Genomic DNA, 25,043 nt, shown 5'->3' with positions numbered 1-25,043 from the left:
AGAAGCCAATCTGAAAAGGCTACCTACTAAATGATTTCAACTGTATGAAATCCAGATAAAGACAACATTACGGAGACAGTAAAAAGAGCTGTGGTTGTCCAGGGTTGCGAGGAGGGAGGGGTGAACAGGCAGAGCATAGGGAATTGTTAGGGTTGTGAAACTAGTCTGAATGTTGCTATAATAGTAGATACATGTTATGAGAAATTTGTCCAAACCCATAGAATGTACAACATCAAAAGTGAACTCTAATGTAAACTGCAGACGAGGTGATAATGGTGTGTCAATGTAGCACTCTGGTGGGGGATGTCAACAATGGGGTTGGGGGACTATTCACGTGGGGGATTTATGGGGTCTATGGGAAATCTATAGTAATAATGAAACACAGCCAAGCGCAGTGGCTCACGTCTATAATCCCATAACTTTGGGAGGCTGAGGCAGTAGGACCACCTGAGGTAGGGAGTTCAAGACCAGCCTGATAAACATGGGGAAACCCCATCTCTACTAAAAATACAAAATTATCCAGGCATAGTGGCGCCCGCCTGTAATCCCAGCTGTTTGGGAGGCTGAGGCAGGAGAATCACTTGAACCTGGGAGGCAGAGGTTGCGGTGAGCTGAGATCGCACCATTGCACTCTAACTTGGGCAACAAGAGAGACACTCCATCTCAAATAATAATAATAATAATAATAATAATAATAATGAAACATACTATAGTCCCCAGAAATGTAAACAACAGTTGGTTTTATGCCAGTTCCTGGAAATCGATTCCCCTATATTCATTTACAGAATTACACCACTAATGAGCCAAGGACAGAGGTGGTGATATTTACCTGAATTCAGGTAATTGGTACAAGAGCAACTATCTGAACAAAGATAGGCTCATCAGATTGCTTCTTGAAAGAATTTAGTATTTAAACTAAAAGACAAGAAGTTGGAAGCTGAGTCAAGTTAATGATCGAGCTCTATATGAATGTCTAGATTGTTGTTGCCAATATCTGGAAGCTGATCTATTTCTCACTTTCTGAGACTTTCCTATGTAACTCTTCTTCAGATCCAATGACATATCCTACAACTCTTAGATGTGATTATCTTTTACATTATTTTCTGTTGTTTTTTTGTTATGTGTAAGCCAGACAGATTTGAAATAACCTTTACTATTAGACACGTACATGCATATATAAAAGAATGCAGCATTCCTATAAAACATGGACCAAAATATACTATTCCCTTGGCCAAGCACTCCTAAAAGTGTGCCCCGTCTGCATTTGGGGGTTTTTCTTGTCTTTTCTTCTTCCATTTGCTTCCTGGCTCAAGTATTTAATATTAGGATTAGATAATTAAGAATCTCAAGAAACATTAGCAAAGAAAAAAAGAAGCCATTCTGCTTAAAACCTTCTGTTTCTTCCTGATTCAACCATATGCCAATGATTAAACTACCATAAAGTAGTAGTTCTCAAGAAAGGAAGCAAACAAGCAGAAATCTAGTTTCAAAGCATGTAGGATGTGCAACATTTGAGGTCCTGTGTAAAGTAGGGGAACATTGCTGGGCTGCCCAACTAACTTGGGTTAGCACAAGGAACCTTGTAAAGAAAAGAGATGCCTGATCTCCATCATGAAGCAGTAAAGGTTTGTATGAGGTCCAAGCAGAGGGAGGAACAAGTATAAGATATGGAGAAGAAGAGGGCGGAGCAGAAAACTACAACAAGAGAGACATCAATAACAGGTTGTAGAGTATCCTCGTTGAAGATAATCAGGATACAGGCTCCCAGAGATCAATCTAACTTTACTAGTCACAACCTGCGATGTTGGGCAAGTGCTCATTTTCTGTGAGCGACTCTTTATGTCCACAGAATAGGGATTTTTATTGCATGCATCCTATTCTCACACAACGGCCTCATCTACATCCCTCCAATACGCTAGAAAAACTCCTTCCTAGGGGTCTTTGCTCTTGCTCTACTCTGACATGATGGCTATGTGGTGTGCTTAACACTGGGACTTTGTTTCCTTCTTTTTTAATAACTTTACTGAGGTATCGTTGACTGAATATATTTAAAGTGTAATTAATGATGTTTTGACATATGAATACGCCACTAAAATTTAACCATAATCAAGATAACAGTATTTTCATCACCTCCAAAAGTTCCTCTAACCTTTTCTAAACCTTCTGCCTGCCACTCCTCCACATTCATAGACAGCAACTTATCGGCTCTGTCATATAGTTCAGATTATATTTTCTCGAACTTTATATAAATATAATTGTACATTATGGACTTTATGTCTAGAAAACTTCATTCCACATATATGTTTGTGATTCACCTATGTGTTTGGTTTATCAATAGTTTCTTCTTTTTTCTTACAGTGAAACCATCCTACAAATATAGTTCTTCTTTTTTGTTGGAGACTAGTATTTCATTGTACAGGCTTATCATAATTTGATTATCCACTAACCCATTGATGGATTTTTTTTTTTTCAGGTTCTGGCTATTTTGAATATAGCTGCTTTGAATGTTCATGTAGAAAACCTTTTAAAAACATTTGCATTTATTACTCTTGGTAAATACATAAGAATGGAATGGCTATGTCATACGGAAGTATATGTTTACTTTCTAAGAAACTGTCAAATTATTTTCTAATGTTTGAATGTATCATTTGATATTCCCACTAGCAGAATACAACAGTTCTGGCTGCTCCACGGCCTCACCATCATGTGGTATGGTCAATCTTTTTTATATATAATGGTATCTCATTGTGGATATAAATCCATTTCACTAATGACTAACGTTTAGCATATTTTTATGTGCCAATGTTCTATTATTATGTTCTTTGGAGAAGTGTCTGTTCAAATCTTATTACAAAGTTGTTTTCCTATTATTGGGTTTTGAAAGTTACTCATATATTTTGGATCCAATTCTTCATCAGATATATGAATTGCAAATATTTTTCCCCAAGCTATGGCTTACCTCTTCATTTTCCTTTAGTGTCTTTCAATGAGCAGAAGAGCAGAAATTCACAATTTTGATCGAGTCCAATTTATATTTTTTAATGGATCACAATTTTGGTATTATATTTTAAAATTATTTGTCTAATGTAAGATCACAAATATTTCACCTAAAAGTGAAAGTATTCTCTCAAGTTTTGTATTTTTACCTTTTATAAGTGACATTTGAGTCTTTGATGATTGTGAGGCGGATTTTTCTTTTTGTTGTATGTTGATGAGAGATAGGAATCAAAGTTATTTTTTGCATATGGATATTCAATTTACCAAAAACACAACCCTTTTTTCTATAGAATTGGATCTATTCTTGTGTTTAAAATCAGTTACTATGTGTTGGTGTTTTTCTGGGCTCGCTATTCTTTTCCATTGATTTATTTATCAACCCTCTTGCAAATACTACATTGTCTACGTTATTGTAATTTTAGAGTAAGTTTGAACTCAGATAATATAAGTTGGCCAACTGTTTTCTTTATCAAACTAGTTTTAGGTATTATAGTTTCTTCATATTTCTATATGAGTTTTAGAATAAGTTTGTCAATTTCTACAAGAAATCTTGGTGAGATAATCATTAGGACAATTTTGGAACTATAGATCAATTTGAGAAGAATTGACATCTTAATATCATGTCCTTTGATACTGGTAATTTCTGACTTGTCTTTTTTTTTCTTTTTTTACTGATCAGACTGGCTAATTATTAATCTTATTTAATTTCTGAAATAACCAGTTTTTTATTCTATTGGATCTTCTCTGATGTTTTTGTATATTCTATTGTAGTTATTTTTGCTCTACTTCCTTTCATTTGCTTACTCCGAGTCTCATTTGTGCTTCTTGTTTGAATTAGTTAATGTACAAAGGGGTCTTCAATTTGTGACTTTTCTTGTCCAATGTAGACACGAAGTGGGTTTTAATTTTAATGAACTTGAATTTTTTCTGATATTCTAATTTTCTTAATTTAGGGCCGAGAACATGGTTTTTCACACTAATATTTTCATATGTACTTGTAAAGAACATCTATGCTGCTATTTTATGAAGTATTCTCTATACATTGTTTAGATCAAATTGGCCGAGTGTTCTGCTCCATTTCTGCTGTTTTAGTTTCTACATGCTTGATCAATTATTGACAGATGGGTCTTAATCTCCAGTAATAATTGCAAATTTGTTTATTTCTCCTTGCAGATGTATCAGTTTTGTTTACACACTTTGAATTTGTTATTGTTTAATCATTTAGAACTGTTGTAGTCTTTTATTAAATTGAACATTGTGTTTTTAGGAAATGACCCTTGTTTTTCCTAGGAATATTTTTTGCTTTTGAGTGTACTATGCTTAATATTAATATAGTCACTCTACATTTCATGTGATTAATGTTACCTACACATGTCTTCTTCTATCCTTATACTTTTGAACTCATTTTTCTTATATTTTAAATGAGTTTTCTAGGCATCCTATAGTTGAGACTTGCTTTTTTACCCAATTTGGCAATTTCTGCTTTTCAGTTGGGGTATTTAGATCATATATGTCATATATATATACACACACACACACACACATATTACTTTTGTACCAACCTAATATATGTATATATATATATGTCATATATATAGCAACATGGTAGAATTAAACCTTACAGTATCTACAATTATTTAACAATATTGTAGGGTTAAATCCACCAAGTTGCTATCCGTGTTCTCTTTGATCTATTAGCTCTTTGTTCTATCTTTCATTTTTATCTGCATTAAGAAATATGGAATATATTTTATGATTTCATTTTATACCCCTTGTTGGCTGATTAGCTATAATGTTTTTATTTTAGTGGAAGCTTTAGGGGATATAGTATACATTTTTAACATAGGCTAATTTTAATTGATATGATGCCACCTCACATGTAGTATAAGGATCTAACTAGCTTGCTAACTAGAAATACAAAAAAAAAAAAAAAAACAAATATGTATATTTCCATGGATTCTTTTAAAGAAGTAATATTGCAAATATATAGTCACCATTAGAGTGGCTGTGATAACAATCACGATCTGGAATTAATTTTTTTTTCTTATTTGACTTCTAGAAGGCTGTAGGGATAGACAAATTATGTTAATATACACACAAATATATGAATTATGTGAGAATCAAAATATCTTCAGGAGACTATGCTACTAAAGTGGAATTTTGCTCTCTACTATCTGCTGTTTTGGTGATTTTAAAGTTAAATATTATGACTCTTACTAGATAAGAGCTATTGTCTGTAGACAGCAACACGTCCAAGTAAAAAGTGACATTTCATAGACTGCCTTTGCAGATAGAGATAAGCCTGGGAATTCTTCTAAAGTAGTTATGATAAGAAGGCTTTTTCCAAATAAGCTCCTTAAAAGGGAGTAAGTTTCAGTAAGTAGAAGCTCTCTTTCACCTTTTGAACTTTCCCTTTTATCCTGTCTAAATGCAGATAAAAAGGCTAGAACTGGAGCTTCTTCCTGTCACCATGAAGGAAAAGATTAGTGACTCACAGAGACCTCAGCCTGACATTGTAAAGTGGCCAAATCGCCATCAGCAGAGAACACCTGCTCCAGATATTTGGTCAGCAAGAAAAAGAAACTCTTTAAGTAGATTAAGTGACTGTCATTTTTGTTAGCTATCTATGCAGTCTAATTCAAGTTCTAAATGGTACTTTAAGGCAAGTTTCTACCTGCAAATCAGAAAGAATAATTCATGCATATGTCTGGTTAACAGACATTAAGAGCAAAAAATAACATTTGTCTCCCAGAATTCCTTCTCCCTAAATACTTAGAGGACTTGACTGTGGAGATTATGAGGTACTTTTGAGTGTTCTGGGTTAGGAAATTGAGTGGATGGTCGTGATATTAATAAACAGAAAATACTTTAAATTTGTAGGGGATGTCATAAAGTGCAAATTTTAAATATTATGTTGTTAAATTGAGGGTAAAAATTATATTTCTGGTGAAGTGAGTATTTGAATTTTATGGTATTCCCTGGTGTGAAAGTTTTGTTTTCTTTTTTAATAGTTGTCAGTGCTTCTAAACTAATATAGATAAATCATTGGTTTTTCCATGAAACACAGAATTTTCCACAAATATTTGGTAATATTACAGAAAGATTAATAAAAATTAAGTATTTTTATGACAAGAATGCCAAAAAAAATTTTTTAACTTTTTCAAAAACTCTTGTCTTGGCCACCCAATGAGACTGATGCATCTCTCTGGATTTTCTCCTTCCTAATGAATGGCATTAGCTATACTAAACTGAGCAGATGCCGCCCTTTCTTAGTAAACAGACTGCCAGTCTTAGCTGGACAGCAGCTGTGTATGGAATGCGAAGGTTTACCAGCTCACTCCCTCAGGATAATTCTCCATAGACTTCTCAATGCACACAGAGCTCCCTAAATGATCAGGCCTTGCTGCCCTTTCAAACCCACAACGTGCTATGTTCTCCCTCCCTCACTGAGATCTAATATATCTGTCCGGCTTTCACTCCTGTGAGCACAACATATTCTTATTGCCTTAGGGCCTGTCGATTGCTGCAGCTGCTGTTTGAGCTGTTCTTCCCCTTACTTTTTGTCTGACCAAGGACAGTTTAACCTCCAGCTCCCAGCATCAATGCCCTTTTGTTAGACGTTTCACTGGTGACGCTTCATTATATATTTCATCCTCTCTCACCTTCAGTATTCTCTTCCATAGCAATTTTTAGTCTTTTCATTCATATCATCAACTGCAATTTACAATTGCATGAATACTCTGTGCTTTGAGGGCAGGGACCATATTTATTTTGGACACCCCTATATACTAAGGACATGCTGTGTTGGTTAGAAAATAAGCATGACTCCAATAGTACGTATGTGTAAAATAATTCATGTGTTATTATTATATTTGTGGAATACCAATAAATACTTATTTGAACTAATACATTTTATGTTTATTATTTTGATCTTATTATAATAATAAACAATAACTTTGCCTTAATCCTTTTTTAAAGATGGAACTACTGACTAGAAATTAATGATAAAGTATATCTAAACAATTCCATTTTCCATAAGTGTAGTATGTATTCCAAAACAATGAAATAAAATTATAAGTTGAGAACATTATTTTCCTTAGTTTCTATTATCATGTAAAGTAGATGATAACACCTTATTTGCTTAGAGATTATGGCCAATGATGATTCATTTATATCAACTTTAGAGGTCATTTGGAAATAAAAGGGTAGTTAATGACAGAATGTGAAATTGGAGTGTGTGTCATTGATTTCAAGAAAAAAGATTGCATTACAGACTCATCAAAATACTAAAATTTTTGTTTTAAATTTTCAACTCAAAGAAATAATTAGCCATAGGAGAAAACTTATTATAATTATTATTATTACTGCTGGCATCAAGTAACAGATTTCTGAAGATATGAATGCTAGAAATTTAAAGGAATTAATTTTTCTAATAATACTGATTTAAATTCCAAAGCTATAATGAGCAAAATAATTTTTGAGATTGGACATTTTATACATTTTTTTTTCAGATTTTAGCAATATCTAATCCAGGATATCCCATTGTGTTATTCATCATTTTCTACTCTGTGACAGTTTTTTATTCTTTCTTGTTTTGTGTAATTTTGACATTTTTGAAGTGTGCTATTCAGGTATTTTGTTAGTGTGTTCTTTAATTTGGGTTTATATAAACTTTCTCATGATTAGACTAGGATTATGTTTTGGGAGAAAGAGTACTACAAAAGAGAAGGGCTCTTGTTTTTGCATGTTTTCAGGACACACGTGATATCAACATGCATTACCACCAGTAACGTTAACTCTGATCACTTGATTAATGTAATGTCTGCCAGGTTTCTCCACTGTAAAATTGCTAGTTTCTTTCATTGTCATACACAATTATTTGGAAACAACTCAAATGTAACCAGCAATCAAAATGAGGGGAGTTATGCATAATATTTTAGGTAAAGTAGTAGCTACAAATAATTACGAATGAAGTTTCTTTAAAGAAGCTTGATTCCTTGCCTCTATCTTCTCACATATTCATATAAAGGACTTAGGGTTATTTATTTTAATCTTTGAATAATATTCAGTTTCTTTTTAGATATTGTCTGAAGCATCCTATTAGAATGTAAGTTTCATGAAGGCAGAGATCTCATTTATCTGGCTCATCACTGTAACTCTGAGGCCTTAAATAATTTCTGGCACAGGATAAACATTCAATACATATTGGTGAATGAAAGATGAAATAATATAAAATGTATATTTTTTTGATAACTTTTACTCACCCTTCTTCATCCTTTAATTAAAAGAGGAATAGACTTGAGAAAACCAAAGAATTTTTAACACACTCAATCATCATGTCTAGTGGAAAAATGTGAGATGTCTGCTTTGATGCTTTCACATAAAATATTTGGGGGGACTTTATGATCTTGGCAAAGAATCCTAAAGAAATCTTCCCAATCTAAACAGAAATTTAGCTTCAATCTATCAATAATGGTAGACCAAGTATCTTGCTGAGATTTGCACTAGCTCAATACAACCCATCCAGAGAATGGTACAAATGGCAGAGTTCCATGAGTAACAGTCACACAGATTACTGACGCTTTCTTACCTTCCGCACAATAGCCCATACATCCCTGAGTTGGTTGTAGTAAGTACACAAAAAAGTTCCCACAGTTTCTTACAGACACTGGGATCTGAAACAGACAGCAGTCTTTTCTATCACCGAACAAAAACTGCCATGTGGCACAAGCTGACAATTGCTTCATCTCCCCAGGAGGTGGCAGTGTTTCTGAATCTCTCAGAGACAGCCAGATGGGTGCCTGAGTTCCACAATGGTTCATCTTTCGCAGCAGAGAAAACAAGAGTTGAAAATTCAGTTTATTTTCATAGATTGTAGATATATTAACTTTGCATTTTCTTCTAATCAACCATTAAAATATTATTAAACATTAAAAAAATTATGACTTGCACCTATTCTTTACAAGAAAAAGTAGTTTTAAAGAATACTAAATTTGAGGGTAGTCATCTCATAATTAACATACTCATTCAACGTAAAATTAATACATATATTCCATTCATTATGTTTATATTGTAAATGAGAAATTAAATCTCAGATATCATACTAAAATAGCTGATACAGTCTAAAACATGACAAGTCCATCTGAAGTTATTTTAACACATAGCACACAAAAAAACCTGATCTTGGAAAGCTATTGCAAAACTGCTTGAAATAGTATATACAAGAAGTTAGTTCATAGTTCAGGAGGCAACAAAATCGAGGAGAAGGAAGGTATTGCTCAAAATCTGGTGATAGAAAGTTGTTCAGTAATTTAGAAATAATAAACTTTAAACCTCACTTGAAGTCAATTATCAAGTCATTTTCAGATGAAAAATAGAATTAAATAGAAAAATAACCCAGGAAAAACAAGAAGAAACTATGTATGACTTGGGAAGAACCAGGGCCCTTACTAAATGCATGATCATGGACAAGGCACTCAACATCCTTCTCTTTTACATTAGGTAGAACTAGTACCCACCTCAAAGGGCCATAGTGAGGTATAGATAAAATAATGTATATACTACAACTTCTACATAGCGATGGCTCAAAAATCATTAGCCAGGTTATAATTCTTATTATTATTTCTATGCTTAAAAGCAGAAAAGAAAGCCATAAAGGAAATATTGATAGATATGATTGAATTATAATTTTAAAAATGTAAGATGGAAGTTAAATAAGAAAATTACATGTAAATAGTACAACATTAAGTGTGTTATATTTATAATCATACTATTATATTTGTTATTTTAACCTTGTAATATTATCCATTTGAAAACTCTAAGACTACAAATGGGCAAAATGTACAAATACATAATTCACAAAAGAAATACAAATGCCTCATATATATGAGAATATTCAGTATTGCAAAAGGTATTTTTATGTGCTGCTATTGGAATTAAAAATTATTATTATGTTTTAAATGAACAACTATATGGATCAAAAGCCTCAAAAAGACTCGAACCATTACTAACTTAACAAATCAATCTAACTAAACACACACTAAAATTAAAACAATAATTACATGTACATTTGCTAATTGCAGAATTACTTATTATAGCAAAATCCTAAACATGCACACATATGGTGATGGTTTAAATAAATATGATACACGTATGACGTATTATTTTTTAAATTATAAAAATGAATTTATAATAACAGGAAAATGATAATGCTATAGCCCTAACTGAAAACAAATAGCATGTTTTTCCATTGAACATATAACATGAACACTACAAAACAATATAAATAAGATAAAACAATAGCAAAATGTTAATAATGGTAGTTACGACCATGTGGATAGATTATGAACAAATGTTGTTCCATTTGTGTTCCTTATTTCTTAAGCTTTCTGTAATACATGTGCATTATTTAAAACATTACCAATAGTAATTTATGTAAGTCCACATGTATTAACCTATAGAGAAAAAATTCTCTTGATTTCTGGTTGAATGCTTTAAAGCATTGGTTCAACAAGTGAATGAGAGGGTGGAGACAGGGAACACGTCCTCATGGAGCACAGCTCAGGTTAGCTGATCTCCAGGAAAAGAGCCCAGGAAACTGTCACCTTCACATTTGTGTGAGGGACTAGGAACAATTATAGTTAAAACAGCCTTAAGAGAAAAACACAAATATTTTTTAATTGGTGAAGGAAGCTCCTCCAATTTTCTCAAACTTTACTTTTAAATTCTGAATTTTTTTTAGTTCCTTTCAAATGAACTGTCACAAAAGTGACTTATGAGAAAATAAACAAACAAGAGAAAATGAGACTTAGCCACAATGCCTCACGTTACAACGAAATATTGTTAAAATTTCAATGTATTTCCAGAGATCTTTTTGTATTCGTGCTTAAAAAGGAAAATGATTCTTGGTTCTGCAGAATTCATAAAATGTGAATAACAATAAGGAAAACAAGCCTTTTGCTAAGACACAGTCTTAAATGATGCAGTCACTCTCCAGGGGCCAATAGTAGCCACACGTCCTCTAGGTTAAAAGAAAACCAATTCTAAGAATGAAATCATATCCAGTAAGTGTATTATAACTATGTAGGGTAAAATCGTGAATGATGACGGATACTTTAGTAATTTGGCAAGCATGACACAGACATATTTCTTGAATGATGCAATGTCTCTATTAGCTGCATGTCACACATGTCACAAGTGAACACCTGTTTATGCAGAACTCATTTGGGAAAGCAGTCAGCTGAGGAAGATGGGGGCTTGTGATAAGGACGAAGGCTGGAAACATGACTTTGGTCCTGTGACTCAAGCTTAGTGTCTGTGTCTACATATTTATAATAAGGTAACACTAGCTACCTCAAAGCATCACTGAGAGAACTAGTGAGTTTACATATGCAATAATTTCCACAAGTGCAGGGAATTTATAAGTTGCAAAATAAATGTCAGATTAAAAGCCTTCTTACCATTTTGATTATATAACTTAGGATGCTGAGTTAATGGGCTTAGTGTTTTGACAGATTTAGACTTAGTCTCATTCCTTAGATCACGTGGATAAAAATGTGGTAGCAATAATAGGAGTTGAACTGAAAGGGTAACTGGTCAAAGTATGATAAGTAGAAATAATGTCTATTTCACGACAGTATCATCAGATGAATGGGGACTATAAATGAATTAGGGGAACTTGCATTTGTAAGTCATGCTAGGGATTAATAGAATTGTCAATAAAAATTCAGAGTGGCTTGGATAAGTAATGCAAGTTAGCTGAGGGATTACCCAAGGAATCACACTTTATGTTTCTTCTTCTGCTTATTTTTTTAAAAGCATTTTAGAAGAAAACGTATTTGTCATATGAAATAAGAATGAAAGAAGCCACTTGGGCTAGTTCATTACACAAGACACTGCTATGATCAGAATCATCATATTGTGTGGCAAAAAGAGTGAACTTTATGAAAATTAAGTTGCAAAGAAACACATCTGATATGAGTTCATGCATAAAATTTCAGAAATGGACAAAATTAAACCTGATGTGTTTGAAAGACATATGCTTGTATGTTCACAACCATAAAGAGAAAACAGGTATGTCGGTTGCACAACTTTTGGGTTTGTGTAGGGAGCTTCAGTGAGATGAGGCCATATGCCTCCAGAGTACTGAATGCGCTGCAGGTGCACTGTCTTCCAACTGTGATCAAGAATTACCTGGAGATTTTACTGCCAGGCTGAGTTCTCATTAGTCTTAGAATAGGAGGTGCTGAGCCTGCAAGTTTTATTCCATCAGTTAAGAAAGGCAGTCACACACAACAACTGGCAAAACCTGAAGCACTTTAGACACACGGTATTTTACCGTTGGCAGGTAACATGGCTAAGCACCCGAGCCCTGGAGAATGACTGCCTGTATTCAAAACTCAGCTTTTTCACCTGCTAGCTGTGACTGTAGGAGAACTATGCCTAAGAATATATGTTTTCTGCACTGTTTGATGGAAATGATGACAGATAGTAGCCTAGAATTGTAAACTTATACAAGATATCATCAACAAAAGTGTTGTGGACTGCATGGAGTCTAACGTTAACTATTACTATCACTATTATTATTAGACTAGGTAAGTGGGAATAGTCTTTCAGATTAACTCAATCTTATACAAAATTAAAACAATATTTTTGCATGAGAAATAAGCTGGTTGTAAGAAGATAGAATTCTCACATGAATAACACATAAGGAATATCACATGTAGTAATTCGGGAATTGACATACCTCAACACATTTGGTTGGCATCTCAGCAGGTCTGTCAAAGATGAGAAATCTATACCATCCGGGGGAGAGGGAATGGTCACATATTAGGTCTTGAACGGCTGACTGCTGGAGGTGCCATGAGTCAAAATGGACACTTCTATAAGGACTCCGAAGAAACTGGTGTCCCCCGGGAGAGCACTCCTGAGCTAGTATGGAAAGACAGGTGTTTTTATGTAATACGTTTTGTTTGTTGACATAGTTCAGTCTTTAATTAAAATTGATTCCCAAAACAAAAAATAAAGCAAATAAACTCACTATTGCACAGAAAGACCCTCTAAAAGGTCAGGGTCTCTTAGTAAATCTTAAGTGACTTAACTTGCATGTTTCATAAATGCAATAAACAAATGAATAAAACTCTTTATAATGTAATTTTGAACCACTTAAGATTTAAGGACTTTATTTTCATTTCATTTGAACAACCAATAGAGCTGGTTTCTCTTGAGTTAGGATGTCAAGTCGCAGGACCAACAAGGATTTCTCTTGGGCCTGGTCCTCCGGATTTGAATATCACTACTGATTCTCCACAATCAGTTTCCCCCAAAGTAGCCACATGCCTCAAAAATTCAAAAATTCTATTTCTGCCAGGTCCTGGAAAGCAACAAACTGAATTAATCTTTTAATGCTAACTTAGCATGTGTAAAGAGCTTTCAAAATAGAGCTTTCAAAATAAAGCTTCCTGCATTCTTGGGTGCAGAAAAAAATTAAAAGATTTTAAAGTTATTTTCCAAAATTTTGGAAGTACCTTTATAAGTACTAAGCACAGGAAAATGCATGGGATGGAAGGGAGCAGGTTTGAAGGGGAAACAAGAAAAGCCCATGGGGAAAGGAAGAATTCTGTAGTCTTTTTAAGGAAACCTGTTGTCTGAGGAGTCTTTGGCCGAGAAGATACTTTTTCTGTGAAATCCACAAAGGCAGAACCCAAAACTCCTCTTTCTATAACTAAAGTAGAGAGAAGAGCAGGGAGTGAAACCGTTATCCTAAAAGTACAACTCTTGTTTGAGACTCCTGGGCTCTCAAATTACCCAATCACCACAAGGAACTGTCTGTATTTGAATATCAGAATATCTTGTCGACACAGTTGATAGAAATTCTTCAAGTACTATATATTGTATGTATTGACGGAAAACACTGTAATAAAGATGGCATCTATGAAATAGAAAGGTGAAAGAAATAATTCATCACTACTAAAAATGCCTCGTTGTGGAAAAAACTTAACTAACTGAAAAAATTATCAAATATTTATTATATAATTTTAAATTACACAAGTGTTTACAAATCAAGATCAATTTCTCAACTTAATAAGGAGAATAAAAAATCAGAGATACTAATTTACAAGTGAATCTCACAAGTGTAGCCTATGAAAAGTAAGTCATTATAATTAGAATTACGTTTCATTTTTTTGTAGTTATAGCAATTAAGCTATACAAAGATATTGTTTTCCAAATAAATAATCTCTCTACAGAATTTTTTATAATACAAGATTTTGGAAGTCAACACAAAAGGCCCCTCTTCGTTTTGTCTCTAAATCCTTCATAGTTGTTAATTTCCCAAAAGGCTCCAATGTCAACACGAGGTAAGTATTTTATAAAATTTGTGTAGACAGAAGTCCAGGGATGTGCTATCATTTCATCTAATTTTGAAATATCTCTAATACCTTCAAAACAAGGACATTGCACCTGGTTAGAATCTTTTAAAAAAGAGATTTTGCAAGATATTCCTAATAAGGTATGCATAAATTATTAAAATGGTTTTTTTAGTCTCTTTTTCTACAATAGAATTTTGTCTTGGGAAAACAAGTCGGTAACTCCATCTTTATTTTGTGTAGTATTTCTCCCAACCCAGCACCTTTGTGGTTGTTACATTTCCTCTAGCTTTGCTGCTTTGATAATTGTTTCCTAATACAAAGTCGAAAATGCAAGAAGTGTAATACAAATCACTGCTTGACATCCACAACCCTAGAGAAGTGGGTAACATTTAACTCAAAATTTTTATTTACTTTACTCAATATTTTTCTTACCGGATAATTTTAAATTCACATAACTAATAACAGCTTATATTTTATATCTTATTTCATAACTTTTTTCTAAAAATCTATTTATCTCTTTTACAGTATTCAAGGACTATATAGAAAGTTTAGAAATCTTATTAACAATAATCAAGCCACAGTTTCAAAACATTATTCCAGCCTTAGCTCTAGAATATATGATATAGTTAAGTGAGAATTATAATGATGGCTTGGGCTCCCATTTGAGGATATGAGGACTTAGCTCAACAAATACTAAAGAAATAGCTCTACGAGCCCAACTCATTCATCAGTCAAGTTCATGGCATGATATACAGAGCTTTATGGCAAAACCGACAATATAATTTTTCCCCTCAATAAAAAGCAGATATAAAATATAGAGTAAAATTTACACTTCTATTTATCCAGAATTCTTTCTTAAATGATTTAAGAAAGTTAGGTAATATATAATAGAATTTACAGTACTTGAATTTCAAAGACTTTGGGAGAATGTGTCAAGTTATAAATAATAGATTCATAGTGATAGCATGTGCAAAGGATTTCCTTCTTTTTGTTTTGTTTTGTTTCTGCATATGAGGTAATCTTTATTAGATTATTTTCTAGTTTAACGTAATGACCAAGACTAGAATTCTTCAAAATTCAGAACTGGTTGACAAACAACATATTAAGAAACTAAATGAATCATTTTATTTTTAAGAGATAAACATGCATAACACTTGATGACAGGTACTTGATAATAACTGAATTTGTAATTAGAAAATCTTCTGTATATTATCCTATAGGAATTCCTCATGAATTTTAAATATTTTTTTTTAATCTTATAACTTTCTCAAAGATTTGAGAAAGCAAAAAACCACTTTTGATCCCCAAATGTAATGAAACATAAAAAGTAATTTACTTTCTGACATTTAAAGTAGAATTTTGCTGGAAAATCATTCCATGTTCATGGATTAGAAAAATCAATGTCACAAAAATTGCCATACTACCCCAAGTAATCTATAGAGTCAAGATTATTTCTATGAAACTATCAATGTTGTTTCTTACAGGACATGGGCCTTGGCAAAGAACTTAAAACTAAGTCCTCAAGAGCAATTGCAAAAAACCTAAAACTAACAAGTTATAACTTATTAAAAAGTTTCTCCACAGCAAAATAAACTATCAATAGAGCAAATAGACAACCTACAGAATGGGAGAAAATATTTACAAACTATGCATCTGACAAAGGTCTAATATCCAGAATCTATAAGGAACTTAAATAATGCAACAGCAAAAAACAACCCCATTAAAAAATGGGCAAAAGTCATGAACAGATGCTTCTCAAAAGATGACATACAAACGGCCAACAAACATAGAAAAAATGCTCAACATCACTAATCATCAGAGAATCGCAAATCAAAACCCCAATGAGATATCATCTCACACCAGTTAGAATTACTATCATTAAAAAGGCAAAAAACAACAGATATTAGTGAGGCTGTAGGGGAAAAGCAACATTTATACACTATTGGTGGGAATGTAAATTAAATCAGTCACTGTGGAAAGAAGTTTGGAGATTTCTCAAAGAATTTTTAAAAAACTATAATCCAACCCAGCAATCCCATTACAGGGTATATACCCAAGGAAAATAAATAGTTCTACCAAAAAGACACATGTACTGGTATGTGTATCCAAGCAGTATTCACAGTAGCAAAGACATGGAATCAGCCTTGGTGCCCATCAAAAGGGAACTGGTTGAAGAAAATGTAGTATACCTGAAAATAATGGTGCAATTGTCCTATAGAACTGATGTTTATGGTTCCTTTTAAATAAACATCGAAATTGACCCTACCGGTCTTAAAACTTCAGAAAGTTACAACTGCTTATCTGAGTTCCTTTTTCAGGAAACCAACCATCTGGCCTCCCAGATGGTATCAAGGAACTGAAACTTACCAGATTGCCACATCTGGAAAATGAGATTCCGGACCCCTACCGATCATGATTGCTTCACAGACCATCAGCTTCCTGTTGACTAATTCATCTTCCTTATTCCTCCCTAATTCCTGTATTCCTACATATAGCTACGTTTCTCCCCTGCTATAGAAACCCAATTTTAATCAGTCAGAGAGATGGATTTGAGACTGATCTTCCAACTCCTCAGCTGGAGCACCCTATTAAAGCCCTCTTCCCTAGCAATACTCATTGTCTCAGCGATTGACTTTCTGTGCAGGACCTAGACTGAACCCCTGGCATTTCAGTAATATATATACACCATGGAGTACTATGCAGCCATAAAAAAGACTAAAATCATGTCCTTGGCAGCAACATGGATGCAAGTGGAGGCTATTATCCTAAACAAATTAATACAGAAACAGAAAACCAAATTCTGCATGTTCTCACTTATAAGGGGAAGCTAAATGTTGGGTACCCACAGACATAAAGATGGGAACAATAGACAGTAGGGACTACTAGAGGGGTAAGGAAGGAAGAGGGTAAGTGTTGAAAAACTACCTATTGGGTACCATGCTCACTATCTGGGTAACAATATCATCCGTACCTCAGACCTCTGCATCATGCAATGTACTTATGTAACAAACCTGCACATGTGCTCCTTGAATCTAAAATAAAAGTTGAGATTAAAAAAAAAAATAGATTTTAGGTTCTTTAGCAACCCAAAAGGTTGAAAAGCAAGGAAAAATAGAGAGTGACTAGTTTGCTAAATCACTTTACATTGGCCTTCTTTACATATCAAAAGACAAACTGAGGGCCTCTTCTGAATACAATTAGATTGACAGTAAAAAGACAGAAAATAATATATGCTGCAAGCAGCAACCAAAAAAAGGTGGTGTGGCTGTACTACTATCAAACTAAGAAGACCTTAAAACACAAAAATCTTACCAGAGATAAGAGGAACATTTTATAATGATAAAAGGGTCAATCCACGAGGAAGATATAGCGACTGTAAACATAACTGGATCTAATAACAGAGCGCTGACATATATGAGGCAAAATCTAGCAGAAACTCAGGAAAAAAATACACATTTTAACAATAATAATTGGAGCCTTTAATGCTCAACTTTCAATATCAATTTTAAAAACAGGCAGCACAATAAATAAATAAAAATTAGAACAATAATATAAACCAACTTGATCTAGCAGAAATCTATAAACACTATCCCTGAAAATATTAGAAAATAAATTTTCCCCATGTGCCCATGGACTATTTGTCAAAATAGGCAATCTACTAGACCATAAAACAAGCCTTGATAACTTTAAACAGAAAGCTGGGCATGGTGGTATGTTCCTATAAACTCAGCTACTTGGGAGGTTGAGGTAGGAGAATTGCTTCAGGCCAGGAGTTCAAATCCAGCCTGGGCAATATAATAAGATCCTACTTCTGAAAATAACATAAAATAAAAATGAAATTCAAAAAGATGAAATTCATATAAAGCATGTTCTCTGATCACATGGAATGAAATTAGAAATCAATAACAATGAAATTTAAGAAATTTTACAAATATGTGAAAATTAACCAAAATAATCAGTGAGTCAAAGAATAAATGAAACAGGAAAATTAGAAATACTTGGAGAAAAGTTAAAATGAAGACACAATATACTAAAATGTATGGGATGCTGCTAACGTAGTGCTTAGAGGGACATGTATTGACAGGAATGTTCCTATAGTACAAGAAAAAAGATATGAACATAACAAGTTAACCTTGCACCTTAAGACACTGGAAAAATAAGAGCATACTAAACCTAAAGGAAGTAGAAAGAAGGAAATTTTTTTTTTTTTTTTTTTTTTTTTTTTTTTTTTATTGCATTTTAGGTTTTGGGGTACATGTGAAAAACATGCAAGGTTGTTGCTTAGGTGCATACGTGGCAGTGTGATTTGCTGCCTTCCTCCCCTTCACCCATATCTGGCATTTCTCCCCATGCTATCCCTCCCCAACTCCCCACCCCCCCGCTGTCCCCCCCACTCCCCCACAACAGACCCCCATGTATAGTGCTCCCCTCCCTGTGTCCATGTGTTCTCCTTGTTCAACACCCGCCTATGAGTGAGAACATGTGGTGTTTGATTTTGTGTTCTTGTGTCAGTTTGCTGAGAATGATGGTTTCCAGGTTCATCCATGTCCCTACAAAGGACGCGAACTCCTCGTTTTTAATGGCTGCATAATATTCCATGGTGTATATGTGCCACATTTTTCCTGTCCAGTCTATCATCGATGGGCATTTGGGTTGGTTCCAGGTCTTTGCTATTGTAAACTGTGCTGCAATGAACATTCGTGTGCATGTGTCCTTATAGTAGAACGATTTATAATCCTTTGGATATATGCCCAGTAATGGGATTGCTGGGTCAAATGGAATTTCTATTTCTAGGTCCTTGAGGAATCGCCACACTGTTTTCCACAATGGTTGAACTAATTTACACTCCCACCAACAGTGTAAAAGTGTTCCTATTTCTCCACATCCTCTCCAGCATCTGTTGTCTCCAGATTTTTTAATGATTGCCATTCTAACTGGTGTGAGATGGTATCTCAATGTAGTTTTGATTTGCATTTCTCTAATGGCCAGTGATGATGAGCATTTTTTCATATGCTTGTTGGCCTCATGTATGTCTTCTTTTGTAAAGTATCTGTTCATGTCCTTCGCCCACTTTTGAATGGGCTTGTTTGTTTTTTTCTTGTAAATCTTTTTTAGCTCGTTGTAAATTCTGGATATCAGCCCTTTGTCAGATGGGTAGGCTGCAAAAATTTTTTCCCATTCTGTTGGTTGCCGATTCACTCTATTGACTGTTTCTTTTGCTGTGCAGAAGCTGTGGAGTTTGATTAGGTCCCATTTGTCTATTTTGGCTTTTGTTGCCAATGCTTTTGGTGTTTTGGTCATGAAGTCCTTGCCTACGCCTATGTCCTGAATGGTTTTGCCTAGGTTTCCTTCTAGTGTTTTTATGGTGTTAGGTCTTATGTTTAAGTCTTTAATCCATCTGGAGTCAATTTTAGTGTAAGGTGTCAGGAAGGGGTCCAGTTTCTGCTTTCTGCATATGGCTAGCCAGTTTTCCCAACACCACTTATTGAACAGGGAATCCTTTCCCCATTGCTTGTTTTTATCAGGTTTGTCAAAGATCAGGTGGTTGTAGATATGTTGTGTTGTCTCCGATGCCTCTGTTCTGTTCCATTGGTCTATATCTCTGTTTTGGTACCAGTACCATGCTGTTTTGATTACTGTAGCCTTGTAGTAGAGTTTGATGTCTGGTAGTGTGATGCCTCCTGCTTTGTTCTTTTTGCTTAGAATTGACTTGGCTATGCGGGCTCTCTTTTGGTTCCATATGAAGTTTAAGGTGGTTTTTTCCAGTTCTGTGAAGAAGGTCATTGGTAGCTTGATGGGGATAGCATTGAATCTGTATATTACTTTGGGCAGTATGGCCATTTTCACGATATTAATTCTTCCTAACCATGAACATGGAATGTTTCTCCATCTGTTTGTGTCCTCTCTGAAAGAAGGAAATTTTAAAGATTGGAAAGAAAATTGATAAAACTGCATGTAGAAAAACAATAGAGAAGGCCGGGCGCGGTGGCTCAAGCCTGTAATCCCAGCACTTTGGGAGGCCGAGGCGGGTGGATCACGAGGTCAGGAGATCGAGACCATCCTGGTCAACACGGTGAAACCCCGTCTCTACTAAAAATACAAAAAATTAGCTGGGCACGGTGGCGCGTGCCTGTAATCCCAGCTACTCAGGAGGCTGAGGCAGGAGAATTGCCTGAACCCAGGAGGCGGAGGTTGCGGTGAGCCAAGATCGCGCCATTGCACTCCAGCCTGGGTAACAAGAGCGAAACTCTGTCTCAAAAAAAAAAAAAAAAAGAAAAACAATAGAGAAAAAAATCAATGAAACCAAAAGCTGGTTCTTTGAAAGAATCAACAAAACTGCCAGACCCCTAACTAGATTTATTGAGAAAAGAAGAGAGAAGATTTGAATTACTAGAAGCAGTAATGAAATAGGGGACACTACTCAAACCTTATTAAGAAATACTATGATTGTTACATGCCAATAATTAGATAACATAGATGAGACTGACAAATTCCTAAAAAAGACACAAGCTACAAAAAGAACTAAAGAAGAAAACTACAATCCAAATACATTTATAACAAGTAAAAAGATCAAATCAGCCAAAAAACTACCCACAAAGAAAAGACCTAGCCCAGATGGCATCAATGCTAAATTCTACCAAACATTTCAAAAAGAATTACCACCAATTCACCTCAAACATTTTCAAAACATAGAAGATGGATCACTTCCAAGCCCATTGTATGAGACCAGTATTACAGCCATTTATTCTGGTTACCCTGACACCAAAGCCAGAAAAATACATAACAAGAAAAGATGATTATAAACCAATATATCTTTGGAATATGGATGAAAAAATCTTCAGTAACCCAAATCCAGAAATATTAACAACCAATAACCCCTTTTAAAAAGCAAACTACATCTATATATATATGCAAATTATGACCAAGTGAGATTGATTCCAGGAAAACAAGGTTGGTTTAATATCTAAAATTGAATTACTATAATTTATAGACAGCATAAAGTTAAAATCCACATGTTCATCTCAATAGATACAGAGAAAGCATTTTTTAAGAATCCAACACCTTTTCATGATAAAAACGCTCAACAAACTAGGAATAGAAGGAAGTTTCCTCAACTTGATAAAGGATATATACAAAAAGCCCACAGCTTACATTTTATGTGATGAAGAAAGAAGAGATGCTTTCCTGTAAAATCAGGAACAAGACAAGTATGTCTTCTCTCACCATTTCAATTCCACATTGTACTTCAGAATAGCTAATTCTACCCAGGGGGATTAGCCAAGATAAATAAATAAAGCATATCTAGATTAGAAAGGAATAGGTAATACTATCTCCACATAGAAAATTCTAAGAAATCAAATAACTACAGTATAGTAGTCCCTCAGCATCCACAGGGGATTATTTCCAGGACCCATAGAATGGGAAAAAATAATTGCAAATTACATATCCAATAAAAAAAATTATATCTGGAATATGCAAATAACTTAGACAACTCAATAAGAAAAAGGCCAGCTACCCATGTTTTTAAATGGCAAAGGATCTGAGTATTTCTCTGAAGAAGATGAGCAAATGTCTAAGAAGGACATTAAAATGCTTGATATCATTAGCCATTAGGAAAATGACAATCAAGCTACAATAAAATACCACTTCACAACCACTAGGATAGGTAGACTCAAAATGTCAGTTAATGAAAAGTGTTGATGGAAACAGGAAGAAATTAGAAACTTCATACACTGTTGCAGAAATATGAAACAGCACAGCCACTTTGGTAAACATTCTGGCTGTTCCGTTAGTTAATTATAGAGTTACCCTATGACCCAGTTACATTCCTAGGCATATATCTCAGAGATGTGAACACATACATCAAAACAAAACTTGTACCTCAGCTGCTTATAGCAGCATTATTCATAAAAGTCAAAAGGTAGAAACAACCCAAATGTTCACTAACTGATGAATGTATATACTAAATGTAGTACATCCACACAATAGAAGATTATTCCATTTTAAAAGGAAACGAAGTACTGGTGCATGCTTGAAAAAAATGGATGAACCTTGAAAACATTATGCTAGGTGAAGGAAGCCAGTCACAAAAGACAACCTATTATATGATTCATCCAGAATAGGCAAATGCAGTGAGACAGAAAGTAGATTCGTAATTCCTTATGGCTGGGGAAGAAGGGAGTGTGATAGAGGGTATGGGGCATATAGCCAAGGGTGCAGTAATTCTCTTTCAGTTGATAAAAATGTTCTAAAATAGACTGTAGTCATGGTTGCATGTATCTGTAAAAATACTCTGAATATGTACATATCTGCGAAAATGAAAAACCATAGAATTGCACACTTTCAGTGAGTGATTTGTATGGCACAGGAACATCTTATTAAAGCTATTTGAAAAAGAAAGAAGTGTCAATAAATGTACTTTCCATTCACCGTGTCTTCTAGTTTTACTCTATTAAACATAAGGAAGTTATCAATGTTACCTACGTTATGAACTTCAAACCTGGTAATGGGTAATATTTGTCTTCAGTAGAGAGATTACCCAAAGCTATTATATAGAGGCAAAAAAGGGTTATGTGGTCATGAAATCATCTTCCTTTATAAAAATTGGTCATTTTTTTCCTGGAAATATTTATCTAACTGTAATGAATAGATATATGTTATTACAAGTATTTTTTAAAGTTATTCATAAAGATTTAGTAAACCTGTAAGCAAACCAAAGAAGGACCAGAAAAAAATATTTCAGAAAATAAATTTGATTTTAATATTTTCTTTTTAAGTTTGACATGGGATAGTGTCTGTATTCCCCTTTTAAAAAGCAAACTTACATCAGTAAAATGGGTTAAGATCAACAAAAAGATAAGACAAAACTATACCCTGGACTGTTAGAAATGTTGTACATAGTATTTTTTCAAGCTGCAGAGAGCTGAACGCAAATCAGACTTATTTCCGAAAAACGTGAGGAAACTTGCAATATAAGAACAAATCACCTTTCATTAATATTTCCTATCTGTATGAAAACAAAACACAAGCAGGAAGGGCTAATGAATGTTTTGGATTAACTTCACCGTATTTTAAATTAAGTGTTCTTTGTCATGGATTAAAGAAGTAGGAGGGGAATATCCGCTCCATAGAGATCTCTTTAACAGTAGCAAAACTGATTCTAACATATAGACAAAAACCACAATACAGTACAATATGGATATACAAAACTTAACTTGGTGATTTTTTTGTAGGGATAAAATGTTCACTAGCGAATTATTTCCGAGGGTCGGGGTAGAGGTGGAATTAGTGTAGTTTGGAACTCAACTCTGTCCTGAGAATTCAGGTCCACTTGCGGCTAGAATACCTGGCAGATGCGGCAAAAGTTTCCTACAGTAAATTGAAAGGACCTTAAAGAGCTGGATATCAGCAGGAAACAACCAACCAAAAACAGAACCGAGGGTTGTAAGAGGAGACAACAACCGCACGTGCGCAAAAGAAAACTGAAGAGTAACAGGCTGGAAATTGACCATTTCAAAGACCACAGACGAATGGAGTGGAGGCCAGTGAGGAACAAACATCGCAAGCGGCCTTAAAATGCACGGGACGCTCCCCACGACATCCCAGAAGTCAGGCCCCGTCCCTCCACCGCCCAGGCAGCACCCCTGCACGCCCGCCCCCGCGCGCCCTACCTTGCAGACCTTCTCCCGGGGCCAGGAGCATCAGCAGCGCGGTCGCCAGCGCGCAGGCTCCGCCAGGCATCGCTGCTTTCCTGGGCGGGGTGGAGGGCTTCGCAGACCCCGGGCCGCGGGTGCTGGGAGGATGGAGCCACCGCAGCCCCTGGGCCTCCTTTCTTAGATTTTATCCGTCCACACAAAATATATATTGTGGGATGTTCTCAGTCTGTTCCCGCTTGGAACAGGGAAGCTCCGCGTCCTGGTTTGGGGCGCAGCCAGTCCTTTCGTGGGATAGAGCCTTCGCGCGGTCCCTCTGCGACTCCTCCCTTCCCATTTAGGCGGCCTACGGACCTGAAAGCCACGCCCAACCTGTCCCCATAGCCCAGCGTGTCCTAGCAGAGGCTCTGCCGCCTTGGATGTCACCGTGCAGTCACACAGCCAGGAGTCAAGCTACCGGGAGGTAGCTCTCCGCGCTGCGTCTTGCTAACAGAGGCTGTACGAAAACTTGGTAATCCTAGAAACTGCTCAGATGGACCTCCAATAAAAGAAGCCTCACAAGGTTCCGTTGGAAGTGGCAGTTTCCCGTGACTGTATCTGCAGACGGATTCCTAACTGCAGAATTGGTGCTGCTGGTTTGCACCCGAAGGCGAAGGCGCTCAAGATGCTCCTGTCACCTTAGATCTCAGTGATGAACGACGGAGGAGGGAGCAGACACTAACGTTACAACAGTAGATGCCCTTTCTTCTGCCTCTGTGACATGTTTTCTGAAGTGGAAATAACTGCGTTTAGACACTAGCCAAACCATGGGGTTTGTCGCCTGTATTTGCCAGTGATTCCCAGAGCTCTTAACAATTGTCCAGTGGTGACCCAGTGACCCCGGATCCTTTCAGCACATAGCCACACGACTCCCAAGGTTGACCTGGGAGTCATTAGAGGATCAGGAGGCTCTAATATCTTCCCCGCAACCTCCGTTTTTGTTTTGCTTTGTTTCATTCGAGACATCGTCTCACTCTGCCACGCA

At 35.3% G+C, this 25,043-nt stretch overlaps 1 protein-coding gene across 1 annotated transcript in view; it reads right to left on the bottom strand.

Annotated features, from left to right (window-relative positions):
- Positions 1–24,105, bottom strand: part of VWDE (von Willebrand factor D and EGF domains) — a 79,146-nt gene extending 55,041 nt beyond the window's left edge. The window contains exons 1-3 of the mRNA XM_064380360.1: positions 24,038–24,105; positions 12,743–12,927; positions 8,588–8,819 (exon numbers count right to left, since the gene is read on the bottom strand). Of these exons, the coding sequence (XP_064236430.1) occupies positions 8,588–8,819; positions 12,743–12,927; positions 24,038–24,068 (448 nt within the window). The 5' untranslated portion in view covers positions 24,069–24,105. The remainder of the gene's footprint in view (positions 1–8,587; positions 8,820–12,742; positions 12,928–24,037) is intronic.
- Between the last annotated feature and the right edge of the window lie 938 nt (positions 24,106–25,043).

This window comes from Aotus nancymaae, unplaced genomic scaffold, assembly GCF_030222135.1.
Source record: "Aotus nancymaae isolate 86718 unplaced genomic scaffold, 86718_ANA_hifiasm-v0.15.2.pri h1tg000025l, whole genome shotgun sequence".
NCBI lineage: Eukaryota > Metazoa > Chordata > Mammalia > Primates > Aotidae > Aotus > Aotus nancymaae.
Note: the sequence above shows the minus strand (reverse complement) of the source record. Positions and strands in the feature narration are given on the sequence as shown.